General features: G+C 44.4%; 1 protein-coding gene across 2 annotated transcripts in view; it reads left to right on the top strand.

The window, feature by feature from the left end:
- The first annotated feature begins 235 nt into the window (after positions 1-235).
- The window catches only part of CLTRN (collectrin, amino acid transport regulator), a 42,521-nt gene continuing 16,783 nt past the window's right edge, over positions 236-25,973 (top strand). The window contains exons 1-3 of one of the 2 annotated variants that reach the window (XM_070291360.1): positions 236-769; positions 1,375-1,433; positions 5,267-5,352. In XM_070291360.1, the coding sequence (XP_070147461.1) occupies positions 712-769; positions 1,375-1,433; positions 5,267-5,352 (203 nt within the window). In that variant the 5' untranslated portion in view covers positions 236-711. The remainder of the gene's footprint in view (positions 770-1,374; positions 1,434-5,266; positions 5,353-25,973) is intronic. The other variant, XM_070291361.1, reaches the window with a different exon arrangement.

The following is a 25,973-nucleotide window of genomic DNA, read 5'->3' as shown; positions in this document are numbered from 1 at the left end:
CAGGTGCTCAACAGCCACCTATGCCTGGTGGCTAGTACATTATATGTGCTGTATACATACTATATTATTGCAGATATAGAACATTTCCATCATCACAGAATGTTCCATTGGATAGCTCTGCTCTATGTCATTAATTTTACACAACTACCAGACCTTAGGGCTGACCAAAAGCATTCTCTTTGATTTGGAAGCTCTCCTGAATGTTTACCTGTGGAGGTGACAGTCAGATGAAGCCAGTCTTGGAAGGGTGTCCTTTGTTCACCAGAGATAGAAAGGAGTGATGTTTGTTTCCTAAATTAAGATAGTCTATCTGTAAGCCAGATATTTCAGCCCTGAAAAGGCAGAGAGTTCACATTGTAAACCTCCAGAAAGGACTAATTCTTTCCACTGTGCATTTAACCAGACAACAGAAGAAAGGGCCGGGGAGGATTCCAACTTCTGAGTCAGCAGAGAAAACATTCTTTGGAGGTAGAGTTTGGGAAGGACAGCTAATCTGTTTTGCAAACAGGTTTTCATAAATAACTGACAGGAGATGGGCTGCTTCTATCAAAGTATTAACCCAAATGATCGGGGTTAATCATTAAACCTTTTAGGTGGTGACTTGCTTCTTTGTCTCATATTCTAATCTGGGTCACAGAATGGCTAAGGCAGCTTTAAGTGAAGGGTGAATTTTTTTCCCTCCGTTTGCCTTGTGTTTTCCACTCTGAAAGAATGTTGTGGCTGCTCTTTTTTCTAATAACTGCTATTCGTGCCGATCTCTGTCAACCAGGTACGTAAGCCTTGAAACTTTGAAATAGATTAACAGTTTTCTGAATGATTGACAAGTCTCTGACTGAAAGACTTCTTTATTTTTCTAAATCTGCTGATGTGTTGTGGCTTGAAACTTGAGCCTATGAATGTTTTATGAGTTTGAAAGAAAAATTTCAACCATCTAAGATGATTGCAGTTAAACTTTCAGAAGTATTAAGGACAGTTTAATTGCAATCTGTGTTCTGTTGATTTGAAAAAAAAAAAAGTGAATGTGAAAGTTGCTCAATTGTGTCTGACTCCTTGCAACCCCATAGCCTGTACAGTCCGTGGAATTCTCCAGGCCAGAATACTGGAGTGGGTAGCCTTTCTCTTCTCCAGGGGATCTTCCTAACCCAGGATCAAACCCAGGTCTCCTGCATTGCAGGTGGATTCTTTATCAGCTGAACCACCACGGAAGCCCAAAAGTACTGGAGTGGGTAGCCTATCCCTTTTCCAGGGGATCTTCTTAACCTAGGAATTGAACCAGGGTCTATTGATTTGAGTTGCTTTAAATATTAGGATTTACCAGGCTCCATTTTGATGGATTTTGTCATCATGTACTGCTGTCTTTTTTCTCTCTGGCAGATGCAGAAAATGCTTTTAAAGTGAGACTTAGTATCAGAACAGCCCTGGGAGATAAAGCAGTAAGTGCAGATCCTGCATGTTCCTTTAAAATTTTGTTTGCTAATAACACTGCTTTCTCTGATTATGAGCCTGTGTGCATAGTTATCTTAAACTTGCACAAACTACTTTTAAAGATGTCAAATCTGATATTTTCTTAAAGCAAAACGATTTGTAGTAAAATAGAAATTGTTAATAAAGTGATTTTGCCTGAAGTATTTAATCTGTGGTGTATGCTGGAAAATATGCAAAGTTCTGTACTACCCGAAACAGGCCTGATTTGGGCTCTGCTCCTCACCGTGGTGGTCATTTGAATTTTGTCAGTCACTTTTCTCATCATTGAAAAGAGGGCATGTTTCACCCACGTAAGATTTTTCATGGCACAAAATGTTCCACTTCTGTGGTCATTTGTCTTCAATTCTCAAAATATCAAGATAGCAGCATGAAATATGTGTTTATGAAATTAAAGTTAAAAAGCACTCATGGGGCCACGGTGGCTATAGAAACAGTAAAGCTGCTGCTGCTGCTGCTAAGTCGCTTCAGTCGTGACCGACTCTGTGCGACCCCATAGACAGCAGCCCACCAGGCTCCCCCCGTCCCTGGGATTCTCCAGGCAAGAACACTGGAGTGGGTTGCCATTGCCTTCTCCGATAGGAACAGTAAAGAGTCTCGAATTAATGAGATGGAGTTGTGTCATTCTAGTTTCAGTTTGCCAGTGTGGTCTGTGAAAATTTTCCCCAATAGAAGGTGAGAGTAAGATGCCTCAGGCTAGAGATGATAAAAAGAAATGCTGAAGAAACTTGGACATACTCGGTTTGCAAGGCAATCCACCATTTTGTTCACTCAATGAGTAATAATCATTCTAACACCAGCTTTCCTTGAGAACTTAGCTTACTTTCTACCTGGGACCCTTCTAATCACTTTGCCCACATTAGCTCATTTAGCTCTCACAACAGCCTTTTGAGGAAGATGACATGGGTATTCCCATTCTCATTAGGTGGATGAGAAAACAGAGGTGCAAAGACATTAAGTGACCTACTCGTGATCTCAAGTCAGCAGGGGGCGGTGGTCAGGTTTGATGGCAGAATCCACCATCTCTGCCAGTGCGTAGGGTTGCTTTTCCCAGAATCCTCTGAGGGCAGGCACCACGCTGGATACTCAGGATGTGGTACAGCTAAAACCAGACTTATCCTTGCCCTTGGGGAGCTTATAGTCATGGGATTGGTTGCATATCCAATGAACCAAATGCAAGTGTTTGATCTTGACAAGCATTTCAGGAAAGAGAAGTCCACAGGGACTTTGGCCTCATTAGAGGCCACAGGACCTGGCATTTACTGTGAGGTCTAAAACACTAGTAGAAGTGAACCTGGGGAATACAAGGAAAGAGGGTGAAAGGACTAGCACATGCCAAGGCTTATTACAAGGGAGGAACGTAGGAAGAGTGAAGGGTGGAAGGATGGCCAAGGTGTTTGGAACTGGAGCAGTGAAGAGGAGCATCGCTTGTAATAAGCTTCGAGAGAAAGGAGGGGTCAGGCCCAAGAATGTATGGATTGTATTGAGGAGTTTTGGTATTATTTCTAAAGCAAGTGGGGGTTTCGTGGAAGGGGTGTCATGACAGAATGTGTGTTTGCAAGACACTTTGGCCACAGAGTAGAAGAGAGACTCAAAGAGACTAGAGTAGACAGAAGGAACCAGTTGGGAGGCAATTGGAGCAGTACGGGTGAGAGATGATGGCCATTTGGAGTCCGGTGTGTTGGTGGAGAGAGGGGCAGTGAAAGGATTTGAGAGCCATGGGATGGGATGGCAAGGAAAGGAAGAGAATAGGTCAAGGATAAGCAACTAGATGGATGATGGCCCCTTTAAGACTCAGGGAACTGAGAATAGATAAGAAAACCATGGCTTTTGGACTTACTGAGTTTGAGGCATTATTGAACTGGCTTAAGATATCCATTGCCGCGTCTCTTGCACTGAAGTGATGATGACAGTACTGATGAAGAAGGTGGAGGATGGCCAGAGGAGAGGGGCTGGCCTTGAGCTTTGTGATTCTTAAAGTGCTTGCAGAGGAGGCAGAGGGACAGCAGGAAGACCAGGAGGATGCTGTGTCAGGAAAGGGAAGAGAGTGCTTTCAGATGAAGGGAGTGTTCAAGAGCGTTGAGTGCTGTTGAGGGGCCAGGCGAGGGGAGACTGAAAACTGCTCATTGTGTGGAGCAACGTGAAGATCATTGGTAGCACGAGAGAGCTGCTTTGTGGAGTGCAGGGACCGGAAGGCAGGTGGAGGGGATTCAGAATACATGGTCAGTGACCAGCTGCAGACGGAAGGATGGACAGCTCCTGCAAGAATTTTGGTTGTGAAGGGCAGGAGCAAAACGACAGTTGGTAGAAGAAGGAGGACTGAATAAAGCGATTTGGCTTTGTTATTTTAATGGGAAAGACTTAAGCATAGTTCAAAGTCAATGAACAGCTTCCAGTCAGCATTGAATGCACAGAGGGAAACTGATATAGTTTAGATCCGGAGAAGGGCCAAATGGAAGCATTCCTAATAGAGGTGGATGGAGCAGCCATTGGCCGGAGGAGAAACACCACATGTGGCCCTTGGGGGAGGATGTGGATACGACATGTGCCTGTGGAAGAAGTTTTGTACTTGGTGTCAGGAGGGCAGGAGGTAGGACGTGCGTCAGTGGATGACTCGAGATGTGTCTATTACTTAAGAAACGAGAGTGCTTAGTGAAAGTGAGGAATGAGGGAAAGCACGGAGGTGTGGGGGATGTGGTGGGGGCTGAAGGAGATTTGAAGCAGTCATTGTGAACCATGAGGGAGAGACCACTGGTGGAAGCCCCTAAGGGGATGCCAGGCAGTTTGGGAGTAGGTCTCCATGAATTGAGTTAAGCCACACTGTTTTGTGATTTTCTCCAGTTATGCTAGATTACACACCTAAAATGTGGGTCAGCCACCTTAGTTTGCTGCTGCTAAGTCGCTTCAGTCGTGTCCGACTCTGTGCGACCCCATAGATGGCAGCCCACCAGGCTCCCCCGTCCCTGGGATTAGGGCTGCTGTAATAGTACCACAGACTCGGTGGCTTAAACGATGGACATCTGTTTTCTCTCATTTTGGAGGCTGGAAGTCCAAGATTAAGGTGTCAGCAGGGTTGATTCCTTTTGAGTTCTGTGAGAGAGGAATGTGTTCCAGACCATCTCCTTGGCTTGTAGGTGGCTGTGTTCACATGTTTTCCCTCTGTGTCTGTGTCCAAATTTCCTGTTCTTACAATGATACCCATCATATTGGATTTAGGACCCACCCTAATGATCTGATTTTAACCTAATCACCTGGGTAAAGACACTGTCTTCCATATATGGTTACATTTTGAGGTACTGGGGGTTAGGATTTTAACATACAAATTTCTTTGTGGGAAGTACAGTTCAGCCCATCACATGCACATATACTCAAGTTTTCAGCTAAGAAAATGAAAACTTGTATTAATACAGGAAAGGAAGCTGAGATGGGGAGTCAGTTTATGAGGGAAGAGAGAAAGGATGAAAAGGAATCAACTGTTTACATACAGGATGAGATGTCCAAATGCCCTGTTTGTTGACTGGTTACTAATACTGCAGATTTTGAAGAAGAGTGTGCAGTGGGAAACACACCACACTTGCAGTGATAGAATAACCAGGAGATTCTATCCTAAACATTATGGTGACATGATTTATCATGGTCCCCAGTCTTTTTTTGTGTAAGATGAAAGAGAGAGACACAGACAGACACACACACACCAACACCACTGTGGCCACAGTTACAACCCAGTGGACCAGTTCTTATTCCGCGCCTCTCTACTTTTCATTCTCTGTTACTTCTCTTTCAGTATGCTTGGGATACAAATGAAGAGTATCTCTTCAAAGCAATGGTGGCTTTCTCCATGAGAAAAGTTCCCAACAGAGAAACAACTGAGTAAGTAAACAGTGAAAAGTCTTAATTGATTGCTTGCAATATTATTTGAGATAGAATTAATGTAAAACTCAATCTTGAAAATAATTTATTTAAATATAATTTTTAAGGGTCCCACACTTTAATTTAACATTTAAAAAACCTTTATAATCTAGGTCTGCTTATAGTTTATATCATGTTCAAATAATGCTCTTCATTCAATAGGCACTATGGAGATAAATATAAAAATTTGTAGTTATATGTCATAAGCTTTCTTTTTTTTGTCATAAGCTTTCTAGATTTCTATTTTATGTATATTTCTCTTGTTGGTATGATAGATAGATGGAAAGAGAAGAGTTCTATTCTCATTGTATTGGTCTGCTCTGGCTGCCATTATAAAATACCATAGACTGGGTGACTTAAACAACAGAAATTTATTTCTCACTGTTCAGGCGGCTGAGAGAGTTGAAGAATAAGATGCTGACAAGGTAGGTTTCGATCTGAGGCCTCTCCTTTCAGCTTGTAGGTGCCACCAAATCTTTGTATGCTCACATGACCTCTTTTTGGTTGAAGGAGAACTGGCAGGAGAGAGAATGAGCATTCTGGAGTCTTTTTGGACGAGGGTGGTAATCCTTTCTATCAGTTAAATGACATCTCATTTAACTCAAATTATCTCCTTATAGGCCCTGTCTCCAAATGCATTCACATTTAGGGTTAGAGCTTCAACATATGAATTTGGGGAGGAGGATAAATCCATAGCACTCATTTTGAAAATAATTTACATATGTATAGGTTCATCATACTGTTGGTATCTGTCATAGCACCTTGTTTATTTTCTTAAAAGTTTTAGTACAGTTTTAATTGCCGGGGTCCAGCCCCGGTGGATCCAGGGTGATTCGACGGTGGGGACGGAGTCGGCGTCTTTGGAAAAATACATATTTAATCACAGATATAGAGAGATTAGAAATGGATAGTGTAGTAGGAAGATCAGTGGAGAAAAAGAGGCTGAATAACTTGGATTACGTGGAATAGCATCCATGCTCCAGATGAGAATTCAGCCAGAAAAACGGGAGCAAGAAAGAAGCGACATGGGGGAATCAGTCTTTCCGGAAACTGATCCGATTTCTTTATTTTTGGGTTTGCTTATATACCTTTTGTTACACATAGGGATGAATACAGAGTCACACGGGAGTCAGCAGTCCTGACCTTTGTCAAAATCAGGTGCTTCACATAAATGTATAAAAAAAGGTCTTAGGAATATTACATCATCTTCTGGCCATGAGTGAGACCTGCTGACATTTTATGATTCTTCTTTCTGATAACCAAAAAACTTATTTCTTCCAAGGGTGTTTTTTCTTAAACCAGGCACCACCCTCCAAATAAAGTTACATTCCTATAGGGTGAGGGTGTAGTGAGTTACAATCAAGAAAGGAATTTATTTAACCCAAGGTTAACATGATTAGTCTTAAAGGTTAATACTTACTTCTCCTATATGTTATATTCATTATAAGGGTAGGGAACATGGAGATTTAGCAGCAAACATCAGCCCAACAAATGAAAATCCTTTCACCAATGCTTCCCTTAAGATCTATTTAGTCTTAAGATATGATAAAGTTGCATTCTTACATAGCAAGAACACAGTGATTTATAACAAAGTACAGTGATCTACTACAAAAGAGAAAACCCATTAACTCAAAAAGTCTAGTATTGCTAACATCAAAAATTACTATATTTCCTTTGCTATATTCCAAATACATTGATTAATATATTCCCAGGTGCCTAAGGATATAGAGGCCTGGTGGCAATCATAGACTCAACAAGAAGAAAAAGTCCTATGCTAATTAAGACTCTCAAGATACTCCAAAACTCTCTGTGCTGTTTACAGTTGAGAGGTAGTAAACAATCATGTGCCTAGTGGCAGCAGTATGGATAATCCTGTCACACAAGCTAGTCTGTCAGCAGAGAGGTTTGACCTGAGACATCCTTGTCCCACCCAGAGCAGGGAATTAGCAGCAATTATTGACACAACAAATGAAGAACCCTTCACCAATATAATTCCTAACCAACACACTATACTAATAATTTCCAACTCCCCTAAAGATTTTGCCTTTAGTAAGTCTAAAACATCTCGTGCCTCTCAGGTTGGGAGCCTGTAAACAATCACATGTGGCCGGACGAACCTATACAGGTGGGCTAGATAACCTTCAGAGGAGTCCGTAAGCTGAAACACTCTTGTCACGCCCAAGAATTTTTATTGCCTTGGAGCTGCACGTTTACTCCTTCTCCGAGAGAAACGGTTATGGGGGAGAGCCCCCCATAAAGTCAGAGGTGTAGGTGAGAGCATAAAACAGACTCTGGTTTTGGGGTTAGATGCTCGGGAACAGGGGGTTTCCTGAGGCTTGATCATGCCTTTGCGTATGCCAAGCCTCCTTCCTCATGACCTTTGCCATGGGCGGAGTTCCTCACGCTGGCCCCCGGCATTTAATAGTTTCACATTTTTGTCTATTCTTCCAGAGGAATCTTGCCTATTTATGATGTTTCTTTTCATCTCTATTTGTGGTTAGGGTAACACTCCTGGTTTCTCTCTACCCTCTTCCTTCACTATTCCCCTTGAGAGGTGAAATGACTGGACTGATCTGATTGATGGGCTGGAAGGGGAAGCCGGCGTACTCTCAGCACACATTTTTCTGTGCTGCTCCTCACACTAAATACAGAATCAGGCCCTGCCTGGGCAGGCTCACACACCCTCACGGCTCTTTGTGCTTTCTACAGCTATGGACTGTTTAGATTGGTAGGTACCAGATCCTAAAGTGTTAAATATCTTGCCTCTTACTCCAGTATGTGGTGATAGCTGTTCAGCTCTACCTGGGTCGTTAGAGATGAATTTATTTCATTTCAGAATTTTTTTACAATTTGGAAGGAAATTTACCTCCTGATGGAAGTCATATCCTCCAATGAAGTCTTTTATTTTAGTCTCCTGTTTGCTTCATTCTTTTGTCTTCTGTTAAAAACCTAGCAGAGAGGGTTTCTATTTATTGGTCCTACTCAAAGCCACAGTGTATTATGCATGAGCTGTGAATATAAGGAATAAACAGAAGAGTAACATTTGGAGGAACAAAATAAACATACAATATGTGGATTTGTGTGTTCACACACACACGTATTTTAAAATATGTAACATATTCACATGATTCAAAAAATTAAAAGAAGGGGGTGTAAGGTTAAAAAAAAATGCCCTAAGTGAACTCTACTCTTATTTTATAGATTTTTAGAAAAGATATATTTGCTTTTACTTATGCCTTTAAACTGAAGCATTCTTTCTGAAATGATATTAATATCCTTTTTAAAATAAAAAAAAGTAGAAGATTGCCTTCTAAAAAATCAAAAAGGAAAAATACAAGGAGAAAAGGGAACCCTAGTACTCTATTGGTGGGAATGTAAATTGGTGCAGCTACTATGGAAAACAATATGGAGTTTCCTCAAAAAACTAAAAATATGTGTACAGGCGTAAATATATTTATTATGTTTGTAAAAATTCACTGTGTACAATTGCAGACCAAGGTTGCTATTCTGTAATTTATGGGATATTATGTTTTAAAGACCATTTTGGAATACAATTAGAGAACTTAGTATTTTGATGTACTAAGACCTATTTTAAGTTTAATATTTTACCTATGCAAAAACTTTAAAGATGTTATTTTCAAAAGTTGAAAAAAACACCCTAAAAATAGAATTAACATATGACCCAGCAGACCATTCGTGGTTATTTATCAGAAAAAAGAAACATGCTAATTCAAAAAGATACACACATCCCAATGTTCATAGAAATGTTATTTACATTAGCTAAGATTCAGAAGCAACCTAAGTGCCCATCAGTAGATGAACAGGTATAGAAGATGGTGTACACACACACAGACACAAATGGAATACTACTCTGCCAGAAAAAAAGAGTGAAATTTTGCCATTTGCAACAATGTGGATGTACTTGGGAGGGTATTATGTTTAGTGAAATTAAGTCAGACACATACTGTGTGTTATCACTTCTATGTGGAATCCAGAAAATAAAGCAGACTTGTGAAAATAACAAAAAGAAACAGACTCAGATATAGAGAACAACCTCAGTTCAGTTCAGTCGCTCAGTCATGTCCGACTCTTTGCGACCCCATGAATCGCAGCACGCCAGGCCTCCCTGTCCATCACCAACTCCCGGAGTTCACTCAGATTCATGTCCATCGAGTCAGTGATGCCATCCAGCCATCTCATCCTCTGTTGTCCCCTTCTGCTCCTGCCCCCAATCCCTCCCAGCATCAAAGTCTTTTCCAATGAATCAACTCTTCGCATGAGGTGGCCACAGTACTGGACTTTCAGCTTTAGCATCATTCCTTCCAAAGTAATCCCAGGACTGATCTCCTTCAGAATGGACTAGTTGGATCTCCTTGCAGTGCAAGGGACTCTCAAGAGTCTTCTCCAACACTTCAAAAGCATCATTCTTCAGCGCTCAGCCTTCTTCACAGTCCAACTCTCACATCCATACATGACCACAGGAAAAACCATAGCCCTGACTAGACGAACCTTAGTCGGCAAAGTAATGTCTCTGCTTTTGAATATGCTATCTAGGTTGGTCATAACTTTTCTTCCAAGGAGTAAGCATCTTTTAATTTCATGGCTGCCGTCACCATCTGCAGTGATTTTGGAGCCCCTGCCCCAAAAAAGTCTGACACTGTTTCCACTGTTTCCCCATCTACTTCCCATGAAGTGATGGGACTGGATGCCATGATCTTCGTTTTCTGAATGTTGAGCTTTAAGCCAACTTTTTCACTCTCCTCTTTCACTTTTATCAAGAGGCTTTTTAGTTCCTCTTCACTTTCTGCCATAAGGGTGGTGTCATCTGCATTTCTGAGATTATTGAAATTTCTCCCGGCAGTCTTGATTCCAGCTTGTGTTTCTTCCAGTCCAGCGTTTCTCATGATGTACTCTGCATATAAGTTAAATAAGCAGAGTGACAATATACAGCCTTGACATACTCCTTTTTCTATTTGGAACCAGTCTGTTGGTCCATGTCCAGTTCTAACTGTTGCTTCCTGACCTGCATACAGATTTCTCAAGAGGCAGGTCAGGTGGTCTGGTATTCCCATCTCTCTCAGAATTTTCCACAGTTGATTGTGATCCACACAGTCAAAGGCTTTGGCATACTCAATGAAGCAGAAATAGATGTTTTTCTGGAACTCTCTTGCTTTTCCCATGATCCAGTGGATGTTGGCAATTTGATCTCTGGTTCCTCTGCCTTTTCTAAAACCAGCTTGAACATCAGGGAGTTCACGGTTCACGTATTGCTGAAGCCTGGCTTGGAGAATTTTGAGCATTACTTTACTAGCATGTGAGATGAGTGCAATTGTGCTGTAGTTTGAGCATTCTTTGGCATTGCCTTTCTTTGGGATTGGAATGAAAGCTGACCTTTTCCAGTCCTGTGGTCACTGCTGAGTTTTCCGAATTTGCTGGCATATTGAGTGCAGCACTTTCACAGCATCATCTTTCAGGATTTGAAATAGCTCCACTGGAATTCCATCACCTCCACTAGGTTTGTTCGTAGTGATGCTTTCTAAGGCCCACTTGACTTCACATTCCGGGATGTCTGGCTTTTAGATGAGTGATCACACCATCGTGATTATCCGGGTTGTGAAGATCTTTTTTGTACAGTTCTTCTGTGTATTCTTGCCACCTTTTCTTAATATCTTCTGCTCCTGTTAGGTCCATTCCATTTCTGTCCTTTCTTGAGCCCATCTTTGCATGAAATGTTCCCTTGGTATCTCTAATTTTCTTGAAGAGATCTCTAGTCTTTCTCATTCTGTTCTTTCCCTCTATTTGCATTGATCGCTGAAGAAGGCTTTCTTATCTCCTTGCTATTCTTTGGAACTCTGCAATCAGATGCTTATATCTTTCCTTTTCTCCTTTGCTTTTTGCTTCTCTTCTTTTCACAGCTATTTGTAAGGCCTCCTCAGACAGCCATTTTGCTTTTTTGCATTTCTTTTCCATGGGGATGGTCTTCATCCCTATCTCCTGTACAATGTCACGAACCTCATTCCATAGTTCATCAGGCACTCTATCTATCAGATCTAGGCCCTTAAATCTATTTCTCACTTCTACTGTATAATCATAAGGGATTTGATTTAGGTCATACCTGAATGGTCTAGCGGTTTTCCCTACTTTCTTCAATTTCAGTCTGAATTTGGTAATAAAGAGTTCATGATCTGAGCCACGGTCAGCTCCTGGTCTTGTTTTTGTTGACTGTATAGAGCTTCTCCATCTTTGGCTGCAAAGAATATAATCAGTCTGATTTTGGTGTTGACCATCTGGTGATGTCCATGTGTAGAGTCTTCTCTTGTGTTGTGACCAGTGCATTTTCTTGGCAAAACTCTTAGCCCTGCTTCATTCCACATTCCAAGGCCAAATTTGCCTGTTACTCCAGGTGTTTCTTGACTTCCTACTTTTGCATTCCAGTCCCCTATAATGAAAAGGATATCTTTTTGGGGTGTTAGTTCTAAAAGTTCTTGTAGGTCTTCATAGAACTGTTCAACTTCAGCTTCTTCAGCATTACTGGTTGGGGCATAGGCTTGGATTACCGTGACATTGAATGGTTTGCCTTGGAGACGAACAGAGATCATTCTGTCGTTTTTGAGATTGCATCCAAGTACTGCATTTTGGACTCTTTTGTTGACCATGATGGCTACTCCATTTCTTCTAAGGGATTCCTGCTCGCAGTAGTAGATATAATGGTCATCTGAGTTAAATTCACCCATTCCAGTCCACTTTAGTTCACTGATTCCTAGAATGTCAATATTCACTCTTGCCATCTCTTGTTTGACCACTTCCCAATTTGCTTTGATTCATGGACCTGACATTCCAGGATCCTATGCAATATTGCTCTTTACAGCATCGGACCTTGCTTCTATCACAAGTCACATCCACAGCTGAGTATTGTTTTTGCTTTGGCTCCATCCCTTCATCCTTTCTGGAGTTATTTCTCCACTGATCTCCAGTAGCATATTGGGCACCTACTGACCTGGGGAGTTCCTCGTTCAGTATCGTATCTTTTTGCCTTTTCATACTGTTCATGGGGTTCTCAAGGCAAGAATATTGAAGTGGTTTGCCATTACCTTCTCCAGTGGACCACATTCTGTCAGACCTCTCCACCATGACCCACCCATCTTGGGTTGCCCTGCAGGCATGGCTTAGTTTCATTGAGTTAGACAACAGCTGTGGTCCTAGTGTGATTAGATTGACTAGTTTTCTGTGAGTATGGTTTCAGTGTGTGTGCCCTCTGATGCCCTCTTGCAGCACCTACCATCTTACTTGGGTTTCTCTTACCTTGGGCGTGAGGTATCTCTTCATGGCTGCTCCAGCAAAGCACAGCCGCTGCTCCTTACCTTGGACGAGAGGTATCTCCTCACCGCTGGCCTTCCTGACCTTCAGCGTGGGATGGCTCCTCTAGGCCTCCTGTGCCCGCACAGCCACCGCTCCTTGGACATGGGGTTGCTCCTCCTGGCCGCCACCCCTGACCTCGGGCATGGGGTTGCTCCTCCCGGTCGCCGCCTCTGACCTTGGACACAGGGTGGCTCCTAGTGACTACCAAAGGGGAGAGGGAAGGGGGAAGGACAAGAAGGGGCATGGAATTAAGAGGTAGAGTTTGCTATATGTAAAATAAACTACAGGGATATATTATATAGCACAGAAAATATAGCCAATATTTTATAACTGTAAATGGAGTATAGCCTTTAAAATTGCCAATCAATATGTTGTACCCCTGAAATTTATATAATATTGTACATAAACTATACCTCAATTAAAAAAAAGAAAAACATAAGGAAAAAAGCCATTGGCCATCTCACAATGCTAAAACCCCTCAACTAGTCTCTTTTAATCTTACTGTTATGCTTGATCAGCAGAATTTATATATACTGTTTTTTATTATACTCTTACTTCCTCTGAGTGCAAAATTTCATCTTGTGACTATGTTAAATCATGCTTCCATTCTTAGGAAAAGTTAATTTAAATTTATAATATTTTAGATTAATTTTGAGAAATTCACTTTTGAAATTTTTTTATTTTCCCAAGCCTGCACCTTGTAGGAGTCTATGAATATATGATCTGGTTTATTTGCTGAGATGTTTTAACTGGGTGCATAGGATATATACTGTAGCTTTTGTTGCCAATGTCAGTTGAAAAAATTGAAAAGTGCAAAACTAGATTGGGGTTCAACAAATTTTTCCCTGTAAATGCTCAGTTTGAGTTTCAGCAGTACTGCTGTCAGAAGGCTGAGTGATGAGGGCTGCCTAATGAATCAGGATGTGTTTAAGATGCAGTACAGGTGCTGGGCCTGATTCTACATGTGCTGCCCTAAAGGTGGCAGCATCTTTACCCGAGCATATGGCCCTCTGGGAAAGGGGACCACACGACACAAGATAGATTGAAAACAACTTCCCAGGCAGACTGCCTCTCCCAAGTGTGACAGGTAACAGAAAAACACCAGTAGTTTGGCAAATGGATCAGATTTTAAATCTGCCTTTCAGAGGTCTTTTCGTGCCAGTGTCAGGCAGATTGAATTCTAGAGGGGTGGCATGTATCCCTTTGAGGATGGCTTCAGGGATTCAAATTGTGAACATTTGCCAGTTTAAAAAAATTTTTTTCCTCCTTATTGCTTATTCTATGGATATTGCAGAAAACTTAAAGATACTGAGGTGTACTGGATGGAAAATGTAAAGAACAACTCACTAATGAGGGCTTCCCTGGTGGCTCAGTGGTAAAGAACCTGCCTGCCCAGGCTGGAGACTCTGGAGACATCCGCTGGAGGAGAGCATGGCAACACACTCCAATATTCTTGCCTGTAGAATCCCATGAACAGATGAGCCTGGAGGGCTATTGTCCATGGGGTCACAAAGAGTCAGACATGACTTAGCAAGTCAACAACAACTCACTAAAGATAGCAATGAACAGAGTAATGAAGAGGTGTCATGATCACCTCCATGACACAGGGTTATTGTCTCCTCTGCATATTTGGGAACCTACGAGCGGCCTACCCTTGTCCCAGTAGAACCTGGCTGGACTCTGCAGGAGGGTGTTCCTTCTAGAGTGAGGTCCTGGCTGCCTCCATGTGGGACTTACGTCCAGTCAGCATGACCCCACGCAGGCAGTGGAAGAGAAGGTCAGGGGTCTCAAAGGCAGAGGTGTGGGCCTGCAGAGAAGGGGCGGGGCACCTCCACCACCCTCCCCGGAGGACGGGTGGGCTGGCTGGCAGCAGTCTGCACTTGCAGCCCACAGGGAGCTGACAGCTGGGCCCATGTGAGGAGCTGGTGCCCAGGCCACACTGGTGCCAAACTTGCCTGCTCCCCTGCCCACCCCAGGTCACACAGAGCCGCCAGTAGAGAGAGGAGTCGTCGGTGAGAGGAGAGGTGGGCACGTCGTTCCCCGATTTGCACACGTGCCGAGGAGTAGCACCAGAGTAGCAGCGCCTAGAGCTCCGGACACCATGAGAGTGTGTCCAGGCGCTGAGACCATCCTGCAGGTGGAATAGAGACTGGCACCTGCCTCTCAGCTGGAGAAAGCTGAAGGCAAAGGCAGCTCGAGCCTGCATGAGCGAGAGCGGCTTTGCCAGCAGTCTGCCTTCGGATGGCTGCTGGGGCCAAGTGGAGGCCACTGAAGGGAGCTGGACGGGCCTGTGGGGCCCAAGATCCAAGTGCAGGGCCCAGGGAAGGCGGAGAGTGGGCAGGCAGGGCGAGGTGGAAGCCATCGTCTGTGCCAGGGGAAAGGCCGGTGCAGAGATCACCACACCTTCTCCGAAGGCCCCAAGCGCACTCCGGGGGGACAGGAGGGCCCGCCATGATGAGGCCACCAGCAGGCAGGGGCACACGGGGAGCCCACCTGGGGAACCGAAGCTGGCCTCGTCCTCTCCTGCAGATCCCCGCCCCCTCCCCTGTCCCTTTTCCATCCCTCAGTGAGCAGGAGTTGGGGGAGGTCAGGGGCTATGGGCAGGAGGAGTGGAGCCTGGAGGGCAGAATGCATCCTGCACAGGCCAGCCCAGTGGGGAGGGAAGCTGAGTGTCAGAGGCGCGAAGACAGTTGATCTAGGTTTTGATGAGACTGGCCTGAGCTCTTCAACACCCAGAAATGCCACGCCAGCTCCATCAGTCCCTCCAGACGCTGCAGGAGTGAAGGAGAGAGAGAGCTGACAGAGCACCCAAGGCAGTGGTGTGAGAAGCAGAAGACTTCTTCACTGGGCTCTCCTGAGGCTGCATGTGCCGCACTGCTGGGTGGGAGCCAGAGAAACGGGTAGCCACTATCGGAAGCCTGCTGTGTAGGCTGCCACGTAGACCCTGAGACCTCAGTGATGGGTAAATCCAGGTCCCACAGAGGACATTCGCGAGAAGCTGGCCCAGGCACACATGGAAGATGAATGAAATGTGACAGAACCAATTCTTCTGAAATCATTACTGGCAGATCTTGATATCAGATGCTTTTCTTGCTCTTCCACGAGTTTTCTTAACAGTAGGGGGGATGATTCAAGTAAAAGACTAAGTGGAAGAAAGTTCTGCTTTTATTGGATCAGGTTACATTCAGTTTTCTTGGGACTTTGAAAATAGTAAACAGGTGTTTTCAAGGTTTTGTTGTAAAGTTTGGTCCAGATTTTTGAAAAGATTTTCACAGGAAGTTTTAAATGTTGAAAGTATTATCTCAGGAAATTATGATGAACTTGTAGTCCATTTTCCAGGTCAACTGAGAAATTTATCTGCCTCCTTTACTCAAATACTGTTTTTATCGGATGATTTATCATTTTTAGCAGAGAAGAAGTGTAACTCAAGCACGGTGTTCTCTTTCTGAGTAAAATGATGCAGGGCACGGAATGAACTTCTCCCTCTGTCTAACTATTCAGGGATAAGCCTTGTGATCTAAGGAGGAACAACATGCTCTTGTATCCATGGTAAGGGGATTAACGGTCTTGTGCTTGTAAAAGAGCAGCCCGGCTCCTATTTAGTCCTTTGATTTCAAGAAACAAGAGCCTGATTCTTCTCAGCCCAGTTGGCCCTGTCTGGTGCCACTGGTGAGAAGTGGCAGTGGAGCCACTTCTTAGACAGTTCCCTTCAGTCCAGGGCTCCCCACGCTTTAGGAAAGGGAGTGGACAGTTCTATCTTTTTAGTGGTTTGCTGACAGAAGCAATTGTTTATGTCTAAGTATTGCCGTTTCTGACACAGTTTGACAAAATTATTATTCAAGTGAATAGAGAGGATTCCATCAGACCCATGTCTATTTACAGATCTTGAAAATGTGTGTTTTCCATGTAGCTGTGCTAGTGCAGTTTCGCTCTGTGTTTATTTTTATTGAACTGTAATAGAGCCCATTGTGTGAGCTGCAAGTGTAAAACATAATGACTTGATATTTGTGTGTATTGTGAAATGATCACCACAATAAGTGTGAATAACATCTGTCACCATGTATTGTAATAAGATTGTATTTGTCGTGATGAGAACTTTTAAAAACTTAGGCATTTCAGTTTATTACATCAAAACATGCTTTAAAAGACACGTTTAGTTCAGTAAGTGCTGTTGGCTGATTTTTCATTTCATGCAAACCCTAGAGGACATTCACTCTGGTCACTTTGGGAAGAAAGGCTGTGGAAGAAGTCATGCTGGTTGGATGTATGACGTATAAATGGAAGGAATTTGCATCTTTTGGTCGCTAAGTGAATTATCTATTGAAATCTGTAAATCAGTCTTCATGTTACTTACTTTAGCACCAACTTTCTTTACATGTACACTTCCTCTTGGCTATTTCTGTCTGCATGATATTCAGGAGTCTTCGTATAGTAGGGAGTCCTCTGTGTTATGCTGTCTGAATATTTGTGACTGGGGAACAAAGGTTTGGGAAAGAAATCTCCCTCCTTTCCTTGATTCCTTTTCTATTATTGCTATGCTACCCCCAACTTAGTTTCTCCGTTCCTCTCTTTTTGGGATATTGTAGAAACAGTGAATAAAAACGATGGAGCTCATTTCTCCATTCTGTTAGTTCATCCATCCATCCATCCATTCATTTCACAGTCCCTGAGTGTCCACATGGACGGCTCTTTGGGAATACAGACTTGGCCTCAGGCCCCAGGCCAGGAGAAATCTTGTGTTGCTGATGGACAGGGTGCTTGATAGGCTCCCAGGGGATGTCAGCTGATAAAATTGAAAATGGTGTTCAAAGCTTAGTCTATGAAATTCTCCTGTGGGTAACAATTAGAACCTCTCCTGACAAAGACTGTCGACAAGCAACATGGAATTCAGAAGTCCTGTTCTCCCCACAATCCTGGGTCAATTCTCAGATGGAGCATGGAGCCTGTGGGCAGATTCTGGCAACTTGGGAGTTTTGGCTTCCATGTTGGATTTAATCTTTTGTTAGGCTCACACTATGAACTTGATCTTCAAGAGTCTTTTTTAAAAATAAATTTATGTATTTTTAAATTGAAGGATAATTGCTTTACAGAACTTAGTTGTTTTCTGTCAAACCTCAATGTGAATCAGGCATAAGTATACACATGCCACCTCCCACTGGAACCTCCCTCCATCCTCCTCCCCACCCCACCCATCTAGGTTGATACTGAGCTCCTGTCTGAGTTCATAATTCCCCCGAGTCATACAGCAAATTCCCATTGGCTACCTATTTTACTGGCTTAAAGCTGGCTTAAAACTGAACATTCAAAAAACTAAGATCATGGCATCCAGTCCCATCCCTCCATGCCAAATAGATGGAGAAACAATGGAAACAGTGACAGACTTTATTTTCTTGGGCTCCAGAATCACTGGAGATGGTGACTGCAGCCATGAAATTAAAAGACGTTTGTTCCTTGGAAGAAAAGCTATGACCAACCAAGACAGAATAGTAAAAAGCAGAGACATTACTTTGCCAACAAAGTCCATCTAGTCAAAGCTATGGTTTTTCCAGTAGTCATGTACGGATGTGAGATTGGACTGTGAAGAAAGCTGAGCGCCGAAGAATTGATGCTTTTGAACTGTGGTGTTGGAGAAGACTCTTGAGAGTCCCTTGGACTGCAAGGAAATCAAACCAATCAGTCCTGAATATTCATTGGAAGGACTGATGCTGAAGCTGAAGCTCCAATACTTTGGCCACCTGATGCGAAGAGCTGACTCATTGGAAAAGACCCTGATGCTGGGAAAGATTGAAGGCAGGAGGAGAAGGGGAGAAGAGAGGACGAGAGATAGTTGGATGGCATCACTGACTCGATGGACTGAGTTTGAGGAAGCTCCGGGAGCTGGTGATGGACAGGGAAGCCTGACAGGCTGTGGTCCATGGGGTATCATAGAGTCAGACAGGACCGAGCGACTGAAGTGAACTGAATTGACCTATTTTACATATGGTAATATAAGTTTCCATGTTATTCTCTGCATACATCTCACCCTCTCCAAGAGTCTTAATAGCACTAAATGCCCTTGCAGTTGAGGTCTTCTCCCAACCCCCGCTAACCATAGTGGCCAGTCATTGTTAGCTCTTAGTGAGCATCTGTGAGTGAATGAAGCATGCTTAACATCTGGCTCTTAACCCAGGGGCCCATCTCCTGGGCTACAGTGGACATAAGAAGATGGTGTCTGACCCCCCGTTTCTCCCTCTCGTTGCACTCCACTGCCCTGGGCAGATACTCCCCCGGGGAACGTAGTGGGGATGGTCACGGTAGAAGGAGCTCTCCCTACCTGTGTTTTAGCTCGTGTTGGACTTCAGTGTCTTACCCCTGTGGGAACCAAGACAGTGGTTAATTTCTCAAAGGATCTTCCAAACCAGGAGGCAACCCCAGCCCACTGGGGCGTCTCCATCTTCACGTGCAGCCTCTGCTTTGCAGCTGCCTCCAGAAGCAGGGGTGTGCTTTCCCCTGGCCCTTTCTCCACAACGTTGCTACTCTAGCAAGTAGGCTTACTCCATCCCAGGTCAACTGCTTCAGTCAGAAGAAAATGGAAACACATCTCTGCAATTCTGTCTATTTCTGCAGTTGTAATTTGTAGAGCACAAGCTTACTGGTGTGTTTGCTTAAAACCTTAGGCTTACTTTTTTTGGCCAAACCATCATGGAGGAGGGATACTTACTATTCTATTGAGGAAGACCCAAAGTAGTTAAACTAATCACCTTTTTGGTCATATCAACTTTCGAGAAATGATGCTTCTTAAGACATAGTAGAATGGGAGATATCCTAATGAATACTTGGTCAATTTGAGTATATAAAGAAACTACTTAAAATTTTTTGTGTAATTATTACAGCCACTCTCATATGGATGAACTCAATATCTTTCGGTTGAATTCAGCTTAGTTTCAAAGTACATTTGTATCGGTTATGTGGTTATCAATGAAGCCAGTAAGAACTGTTACTTTTCCATTGCTGCCTTTTATGCTTAGAGATCATTTTAGTATGCCCAGGTAACTTTAAAAATCACTGCTTTGCTCCTCTGTTTGTATGAATATGTGTAATTTTTTCCTCTGTTTCTCTGAATATGTGTATGTGTTTGTGTAAATTTGACAAAGATATCTCTATCTATCTATCTATATATATATACTTAGAAAGAGTTGAAAAATAATACCGAACTCCTGTGTACCAGGGGCCCTCCACCTGGGGGGACTTCATCCTTCCATTGCTCCCAAGGATATGTGGAAATGTCTCGAGCATTTTGGTTTTCACAGTTCGATATGCTACTGGCAAGAGTTATTTAGCTTAAAATGTTAACAGTACTGAGGATGAGAAAGAAACTCTGCTCTAGACCTGTTTCCTAATGGGTTAAATCACCATGACAGATATATGAAAATTAAGAAATTAACATGAATTCAATAGTATTAAACTATGGAATTTTTAAATTTCCCTTTTTAAAAACCTGTGTCCTTTTTTTTCTGTTCCGAGAGCACCCCTTTTTAGTCGGATCCATTCTAGGACACCATCTGCAACTTGCTTTGTTTTTCATGACCTTGGCACTTGAGAAGCAATTTCTTAGTGTCTCTCACCTGCATATGGTACACACTACATCCAGAAAGCACCTCCAGGTGGCGCATGGAAATGCAGTATGTCCTGGGGGTATGCCAATTTGGAGGTGCCCTGGCACTGAGCCGGTGGAGAGGAGAGATAACCAACGCGGTGCTGAGCTCAGGAGAGCCTCACATCAGGAGGAATTTTCCCCTCAAAATGTCAACGGCACACTCACTGATGCACAAAGGTCCCACCCAGTCCCTTTCTAGTAGGTGATGCAGAGTGAAATGCCTTGTCTCAAGTCTAGCAAAGGGCAGGTAGTAGACTTCAAAATAAAAGCGTGATTTATTGAGTCTCAGCCCAAGACATTTGCTGTGTAACAGTAACTGTCACCATTGAAAATGTTGGCTTTAACAAGTATGGAAACAATTTTAATGATCCGGAAATCTTTATCTCTAGGTAGATAAGAGCTTTTCCTTGTATTTGTTGAGGTGCTGTGTAACAGCCTGAGTTGCGTCTGGTGGAAACTCTGAGTGAAGAATTGGAATGCATGGGAAGGGACAGTGGAGTTTCCTGGTGATGGGGACAGAGGCAGCGTTCGTGGCCCCAGGGGGTGGATGGAGTCGTGTGCATCCCTTCTCCTGCCTTGCTTCTTTTCATAGCATGCCTCCTCGCCTACCAGTGTGCACATTTATTTATGTGCTTACCTTCTGTCTCTGCCCTCTTAGAAAACACACTCAATGGGAGGGAGAAGGGACTTTGCTCTTTATAGCTATCTTCCAACTCTCTGAAGGGGAATAGTTTGAAATTCATGTTTGAACAGATTTAAAGATGCTTCAGATGGAACAATCCAGGCAAAGTGTCCAAATGACCCCTTGCTTGGTTCTGGCCTTCTCTATTATGCCAGCTTGTTACTTTGTTTTTACTTAATGGATAGGAATGGCTGTGCCACCCATAATATGCCACTCCCACCTTTTTCATTGGACAGGATATTTTTGAGTTGTTTAAAAAAAAATGTAACTCTAGCTCAGTAGTTTTCAACTAGGGGTCATTTCTGTCCTTCAGGGAATGTTTGGCAATGTCTGGAGACATGTTTGATTGTTATTACTGGAGGATGTCCTGCTGATACCTAGGCCATAGAGGCCTTTGCTGCTCAACGTCCTGCAACCCACAGGGCGTGCACAGCACAAAATTATGTGGCCCAAACCCAGCCGTGGAGGAAACCCTGGGCTCTTTCCTGCCTTAAATCTGTGGAATAGTCGTCCCTTGGTAGCAATACCATATTGACTTTATCCCTTCCTCTTTATTGGACGTTTAGGTTCTTTCAGTTCTCTCAGCTGACTAAGGGGGCTGGCAGGAACCACCTCACCATCTGTGTGTGTCTGTGGGGGGGATGTGAGTGGGTGGAAGAGTGTTTCTGGTGGCCCCACTGTGTTCAAGGAAAAACTTCCAAATGCTGCTTCAGAAGGGCTGGACCCATTGATGCCCACAGCACTGCTTGAGATTCCAATTCTCTGCATCCTGCCCAGCATTTGGTATTAGTCACCTTTTTGAGTTTGCCAACCTGAAGATGTTAAATGAGTAGCTCCTTTTTAAAAATTGCATTGTCTGATTGTTATGTGCTCTGTGCTTAGTCGTGTCCGACTCTTTGCCACTGCATGGACTGTCACCCGCCAGGCTCCTCTGTCCATGGGGATTCTCAGGCAAGAAATCTAGACTGGGTTGCCATGTCTTCCTCCAGGGGATCTTCCCGACCCAGGGATTGAACCGGGGTCCCCTGTTAATAAGGCTCAATACATGAGTCATTAGCACCCCAAGCATTCTAAAATTGGGGGATATGTCATTGTCAAGCACACACCATTTCATTTTGTTCATCTCTGTGTTTTAGAAAATGGCATGTGTTGGGAGACCAGGCTTGACAGTTCCTGCCAGCAGAGGTCACTGTCCCTCAGTGATTCTCCACCAGTGTCATTCTGCACCGACCCCCCTCTCCTCCTCCCCCGGCAACATCTGGCAGTGACTGGAGACAGGTGTGATTTTCAAAGGAGGTTATGTGCTGTCACCTAGAGGAGAGGTACCAGAGAATGAGTGAAAGTCGCTCAGTCGTGTCCAACTCCTCGCGACCGCATGGACTGTAGCCTGCCAGGCTCCTCTGTCCATGAAATTCTCCAGGCCAGAATACTGGAGTGGGTAGCTGTTCCTTTCTCCAGCGGATCTTTTGAACTCAGGAATTGAACCCAGGTCTCCCACATTGCAGGCAGATTCTTTACCAACTCAGCCACCAGGAATACCCAGAGGGGAGAAACCAGGGTTTCTGCTAAAACCCTGTGATGCCGAGGTCTGCACCCCACAGAGAATTGTCTGGCCCAACAGAGCCAAGGTGGAGAAAACATACTGTGGATAAAATCCTAATATTTGAATCTTTGAAAGGAAGACAGTGACAATCCTCATAGTAATAATGAAACTTTTTATTATTATGTAAAAGAAGAACAACCTTTAAGCTCTATAAAGGTTATAGAGGGAAAAGCTCACCTTCCTGAGAAGGGTCTTCTTGGGGGAAAAGGCAGGAAGGAGTGAAGGCTTGGGAATTAGCGGTGCCCCCTCAGTGTGGGCTCTGCAGCGTGGCGGGGTGGCTCAGGGGCTGGGCTGGTGTGCTGGCTGGGGTGGAGGGAGGTGGCTTGGCTGTATATGTGACTCAGGCAGGGGTAGAGCAGGGCTCAGCTGGGTAAAAAGAACTGTGGGTGGGAGTTTCATGGGGAGGTGGTGTCCGGTCCCTGACTCTCTGGACAGAGGGGGACATCAGGCTGCAGGAGGCCCAGGACAGAGTGCTGGTCTGCTCTCATCTCTGCAGGGAGGCTCTGTGACTCTGCCCTGGAGGTTGGGGGTGGCAGATGGGGGGAGTAGGGGGTGGGGGGTGCTGGCCTTGGAGCAGGGTGGGCTGCAGGCAGGAAAGGCTCAGGCAGGGCCAGAAATCTGCTTCTTAGATGCTGTTGAACCCGCAGCAGAAGCTGCTTCTCAGAGGCCCTGGCTTGGGCACAAAGGCAGGGACCACTCCGTTCCTACACACGGGCTGGAAGGCCGACAGCCTGGGCTCCGGGCTCTGCCTCGGTCTCATGGTCTCAGAACAGTCAAACAAGTGAGGCTCGTCAAAGCTCCTTTCTTCTTTCTGGCATCGAGTGAGGGTTCTCAGTCCGGTCTCATTGGCACAGACGTCCGGTTGCTCCAGGCGGGGCAGGCACGTGTAGACGCTGCCCGTGCGCTCAGGGAGGGTGATCTGGACAGTCACCAGGCTCCGTCTGGTGCGGCGGTGGCGGCGGTTCTGCGGGCGAGTCTTCCTGGAAGTCTTGCGATGGCGGGAAAAGCGCAGCCCCTTGAAGTGGTGGAGGAGCAGCCAGCTGGGAAAGGGCCTCCAGGCCTGGTACACCAAGGCCCTGCAAGTTGGACTACGGTACAAGGTGGGCGAGTTGCCCTGGAGCCGGCTGCTGCGGCCCCGGGGCGCACGGCGGACCAACAGGACTTGGCCTGGGCCCCGGCCCAGCGGGAGGCGAGAGGGCCCTGGGAACCCAGGCTGCGCGGCCTTGTCTGTGCCCAGCCACCAGCCCAGGTACCTGCTCAAGAAGCTGCCCATGCTGGCCGGCCGTGGGGTCGGATCTTCAAGCTGCTTTGTCTTCTAGGAGTCCGAGGTCAGCAGACGTGAAGCGCAAGAGGCTCAGGCAACCGTTGGCGTCGGGCTACAGGCTGGCGTGTGTGGCGCTGGCACCTCAGGGTCCTCTGGGCTCGGGGTCCTGCCCACACTAGAATTGTGCCCCCGGACGCAGGACCTCAGTGGCTGCCCCTGCCCTCTGAGCAGATTGGTTCCTCCAAGCTACCGCTGCAGGCTCTGGATCTTGGCTCTGGGCAGATCAGCCTAGGAGTGCCTGAAATCTTTGTGCTTTATATTTGAAGGGACAAAAATGAAACAGTGTACAAGTTTTTGTATTCTTGTCTTTTGAAGTAAAACAGTGACTGAAAAGATAATGATTGGGCAATGTGAAAATACAGAAACAAAGAATAGCTTTTGGGCTAGGGAACTAGTAGCAGTTTAGACTGTAATTCGGCTACATAGCAGAATCATTTGACTCCAAGTTCCTGAAAGATACAGATAAAGGCCTGAAACACATTCCTAAGTTGTTTTCACAGGAAGCTGACCCCCCCACCCCTTAGGGCTTCCTGGGTGTCTCAGTGGTATAAAAAAAAAATCTGCCTGCCAATGTAGGAGATGTGGGAAACCCAGGTTCCATCCCTGCATTAGGAAGGTCCCCTGCAGAAGGGAATGGCAAACCACTCCAGCATTCTTGCCTGGGAAATCCCATGGACAGAGGAGCATGATGGACTGCAGTCCATGGGATCCCGGAATCAGACATGACTGAATGACTGACCTGGCAAGAGCACAACTCCCTCCAGTTGAAGAAAACTGCTGACCACAAGAACGCAGATCCTAGACTGGTTGAAATTGAAAACTAATGATGCTTGAAACTTTACCTTGATGCGACCAATCCAAGAATTGTTCACGAGGTGATCATACCCTGCTCCTTGAAAACTATAAAACTCCTCACTACTCTGTTCAGAGTGGGTCACACAATCTTTAGGGCATTAGCCCACTGTGGCCCCCTTTGCCTGGGAAAGCAGTAAAAGCTACTCTTGTATACTTCACCCAAAACTCTCTCTGTGTTTCTGTTCGGCACTGTTGAACAGAGACCAGGTTTAGGCAACAAAGACATAATCTGTACCAGGTCTTGAAAACTACAGAAAATTGACAGAAGGGCATTCTCTTTCAGTATGTAAAAATGAACACAATTCACTTGAATGCTCCTTTAAGGGAAAGGAGTGAATTTCCTTGTATCCACAGAGGCTGTGTTTCTTCTAGAATGGTTGCTAATGTCACTTTTGGAAATTTTATTTTTAAGGACTGGAGAAAGTCATTCAGGATTCATTTCTTAACCCAGACAATATTGGTTTAGTGTGCACTCTCCTGTAATTTTCTACCTTCATACATTTCATCCATTCATATATAGATTGTCTCTAATCTAAAGAACAATGCCCTTTCTTTCTTGTGAAAGAAGAAATGATCCAGGTATACAGGGTAGAGTGAGGCACATTTCCAGTTTACACTTGGAAGCTGATACCTACAAAAACAGTGTTCAAAGCCTGCTTGCAAAGATTAGAGCACTTCAGTCCAGAGATCTGTTACTGGGCTGACCCCAATACTGAAGTGAGAGAGGGGCAGAGACAGAGGCCAAGAGAGGCAGCAAGTAGTGGATCAGCAGATTTGTCTGGTTCTGAGAGGTGGAAGGCTGAATGAGGAGGACACTAGAAAGATCTTGATGAGGAAACAGAAAAGACTTCAGTATTAGGGAGGCCAGGCCAAGTGTTGAGGAAACGGATGCTGTCACCTAACAGGTAGTGGAGGTTGCAATTCCTGCCGCCTTCCACTGAGTCATTCCTTTTGGTTTTTGGGTTTGTTTTACTCTTGGTTAAATTTCTTATTTAAGAATGATCCCCAAGCCTATGATTTTGAAATAAAGGAAATTTCCTATATTATTTTATTGTTAATTGAGACATGTCTTCATAATAGTAGAAATGAGTTAATTCATACCTTAGATACCTCTTAAGGTACT

Source organism: Ovis canadensis, chromosome X (assembly GCF_042477335.2).
Source record: "Ovis canadensis isolate MfBH-ARS-UI-01 breed Bighorn chromosome X, ARS-UI_OviCan_v2, whole genome shotgun sequence".
In the NCBI taxonomy this organism is placed as follows: Eukaryota; Metazoa; Chordata; class Mammalia; order Artiodactyla; family Bovidae; genus Ovis; species Ovis canadensis.
Note: the sequence above shows the minus strand (reverse complement) of the source record. Positions and strands in the feature narration are given on the sequence as shown.